This window comes from Sebastes fasciatus, chromosome 22 (assembly GCF_043250625.1).
Source record: "Sebastes fasciatus isolate fSebFas1 chromosome 22, fSebFas1.pri, whole genome shotgun sequence".
Lineage (NCBI taxonomy): Eukaryota > Metazoa > Chordata > Actinopteri > Perciformes > Sebastidae > Sebastes > Sebastes fasciatus.
The window spans coordinates 23,840,070-23,843,303 of NC_133816.1; the positions used below are offsets into that span (position 1 = coordinate 23,840,070).

The 3,234-nt window shown below is 43.3% G+C and overlaps 1 protein-coding gene across 1 annotated transcript in view; it reads left to right on the forward strand.

Annotated features, from left to right (window-relative positions):
• The window catches only part of LOC141760798 (beta-enolase-like), a 7,753-nt gene extending 6,178 nt beyond the window's left edge, over positions 1-1,575 (forward strand). Inside the window, exons 4-6 of the mRNA XM_074623873.1 lie at positions 450-508; positions 656-725; positions 1,358-1,575. Of these exons, the coding sequence (XP_074479974.1) occupies positions 450-508; positions 656-725; positions 1,358-1,560 (332 nt within the window). The 3' untranslated portion in view covers positions 1,561-1,575. The remainder of the gene's footprint in view (positions 1-449; positions 509-655; positions 726-1,357) is intronic.
• The last annotated feature ends 1,659 nt before the right edge of the window (positions 1,576-3,234 follow it).

The following is a 3,234-nucleotide window of genomic DNA, read 5'->3' on the forward strand; positions in this document are numbered from 1 at the left end:
GTGTAACGGAGGTGTTCCTTCACACCTGTGTGTAGGGGAGGTGTTCCTTCACACCTGTGTGTAACGGAGGTGTTCCTTCACACCTGTGTGTAGGGGAGGTGTTCCTTCACACCTGTGTGTAACGGAGGTGTTCCTTCACACCTGTGTGTAACGGAGGTGTTCCTTCACACCTGTGTGTAGGGGAGGTGTTCCTTCACACCTGTGTGTAACGGAGGTGTTCCTTCACACCTGTGTGTAACGGAGGTGTTCCTTCACACCTGTGTGTAGGGGAGGTGTTCCTTCACACCTGTGTGTAGGGGAGGTGTTCCTTCACACCTGTGTGTAACGGAGGTGTTCCTTCACACCTGTGTGTAACGGAGGTGTTCCTTCACACCTGTGTGTAACGGAGGTGTTCCTTCACACCTGTGTGTAACGGAGGTGTTGGTTAACGGAGGTGTTCTTCCCGGTAGGGACGGTGAAGGCTGTGGATCACGTCAACAAGGACATCGCCCCCAAACTGATTGAGAAGGTATCAGACGATCAACATGGAGAACCAGAACTCACCATGAAGTCACTGTGACAAAGAGTCTCACTGCCTGTCTGTCTGTCTCTCTGTATACCCGTCTGTCTCTCTGTATACCCGTCTGTCTCTCTGTATACCCGTCTGTCTCTCCAGAACTTCAGCGTTGTCGAGCAGGAGAAGATCGACAAGTTCATGCTGGAGTTGGACGGCACTGAGAACAAATGTAAGGACCTGTCTCTCTGTCTGAGCTGTCTGTCTCTCTCTCTCTGTCTGAGCTGTCTGTCTCTCTGTCTGACCTGTCTGTCTCTCTCTCTGACCTGTCTGTCTCTCTCTCTCTCTGACCTGTCTGTCTGTCTCTCTGTCTGACCTGTCTGTCTCTCTCTCTCTGTCTGAGCTGTCTGTCTCTCTGACCTGCCTGTCTGTCTCTCTGTCTGACCTGTCTGTCTCTCTCTCTGACCTGTCTGTCTCTCTCTCTCTGACCTGTCTGTCTCTCTCTCTCTGTCTGAGCTGTCTGTCGCTCTCTCTCTGTCTGAGCTGTCTGTCTCTCTGACCTGCCTGTCTGTCTCTCTGTCTGACCTGTCTGTCTCTCTGTCTGACCTGTCTGTCTCTCTGTCTGACCTGTCTGTCTCTCTCTCTGACCTGTCTGTCTCTCTCTCTCTGACCTGTCTGTCTCTCTCTCTCTGTCTGAGCTGTCTGTCTCTCTCTCTCTGTCTGAGCTGTCTGTCTCTCTCTCTCTGACCTGTCTGTCTCTCTCTCTCTGACCTGCCTGTCTGTCTCTCTCTCTGACCTGTCTGTCTCTCTCTCTCTCTGACCTGTCTGTCTGTCTCTCTGTCTGACCTGTCTGTCTCTCTACAGCTCAGTTTGGTGCTAACGCTATCCTGGGCGTGTCGCTGGCCGTCTGTAAGGCCGGAGCAGCGGAGAAGGGAGTTCCTCTTTACCGCCACATCGCCGACCTCGCCGGACACAAAGACGTCATACTTCCTGTTCCTGTGAGTGGGGGGGGCTCTGACATCAGCAACTTCCCTTACAACCTAAATACAGTTAGCATTAGAGGCTAGTGAAATGACTATACAGTTAGCATTAGAGGCTAGTGAAATGACTATACAGTTAGCATTAGAGGCTAGTGAAATGACTATACAGTTAGCATTAGAGGCTAGTGAAATGACTATACAGTTAGCATTAGAGGCTAGTGAAATGACTATACAGTTAGCATTAGAGGCTAGTTAAATGGTGAAATGACTATACAGTTAGCATTAGAGGCTAGTTAAATGACTATACAGTTAGCATTAGAGGCTAGTGAAATGAATATACAGTTAGCATTAGAGGCTAGTTAAATGGTGAAATGACTATACAGTTAGCATTAGAGGCTAGTAAAATGACTATAAAGTTAGCATTAGAGGCTAGTGAAATGACTATACAGTTAGCATTAGAGGCTAGTGAAATGACTATACAGTTAGCATTAGAGGCTAGTGAAATGACTATACAGTTAGCATTAGAGGCTAGTGAAATGACTATACAATTAGCATTAGAGGCTAGTGAAATGACTATACAGTTAGCATTAGAGGCTAGTGAAATGACTATACAGTTAGCATTAGAGGCTAGTGAAATGACTATACAGTTAGCATTAGAGGCTAGTGAAATGACTATACAGTTAGCATTAGAGGCTAGTGAAATGACTATACAGTTAGCATTAGAGGCTAGTTAAATGGTGAAATGACTATACAGTTAGCATTAGAGGCTAGTTAAATGGTGAAATGACTATACAGTTAGCATTAGAGGCTAGTTAAATGGTGAAATGACTACAGTTAGCATTAGAGGCTAGTTAAATGACTATAAAGTTAGCATTAGAGGCTAGTTAAATGGGGAAATGACTATACAGTTAGCATTAGAGGCTAGTTAAATGACTATACAGTTAGCATTAGAGGCTAGTAAAATGACTATACAGTTAGCATTAGAGGCTAGTGAAATGACTATACAGTTAGCATTAGAGGCTAGTTAAATGGTGAAATGACTATACAGTTAGCATTAGAGGCTAGTTAAATGACTATACAGTTAGCATTAGAGGCTAGTTAAATGGTGAAATGACTATACAGTTAGCATTAGAGGCTAGTTAAATGGTGAAATGACTATACAGTTAGCATTAGAGGCTAGTTAAATGACTATAAAGTTAGCATTAGAGGCTAGTTAAATGGTGAAATGACTATACAGTTAGCATTAGAGGCTAGTTAAATGACTATACAGTTAGCATTAGAGGCTAGTTAAATGACTATACAGTTAGCATTAGAGGCTAGTTAAATGACTATACAGTTAGCATTAGAGGCTAGTGAAATGACTATACAGTTAGCATTAGAGGCTAGTTAAATGGTGAAATGACTATACAGTTAGCATTAGAGGCTAGTGAAATGACTATACAGTTAGCATTAGAGGCTAGTGAAATGACTATACAGTTAGCATTAGAGGCTAGTGAAATGACTATAAAGTTAGCATTAGAGGCTAGTGAAATGACTATAAAGTTAGCATTAGAGGCTAGTGAAATGACTATACAGTTAGCATTAGAGGCTAGTGAAATGACTATACAGTTAGCATTAGAGGCTAGTTAAATGACTATAAAGTTAGCATTAGAGGCTAGTTAAATGACTATACAGTTAGCATTAGAGGCTAGTGAAATGACTATACAGTTAGCATTAGAGGCTAGTTAAATGACTATAAAGTTAGCATTAGAGGCTAGTGAA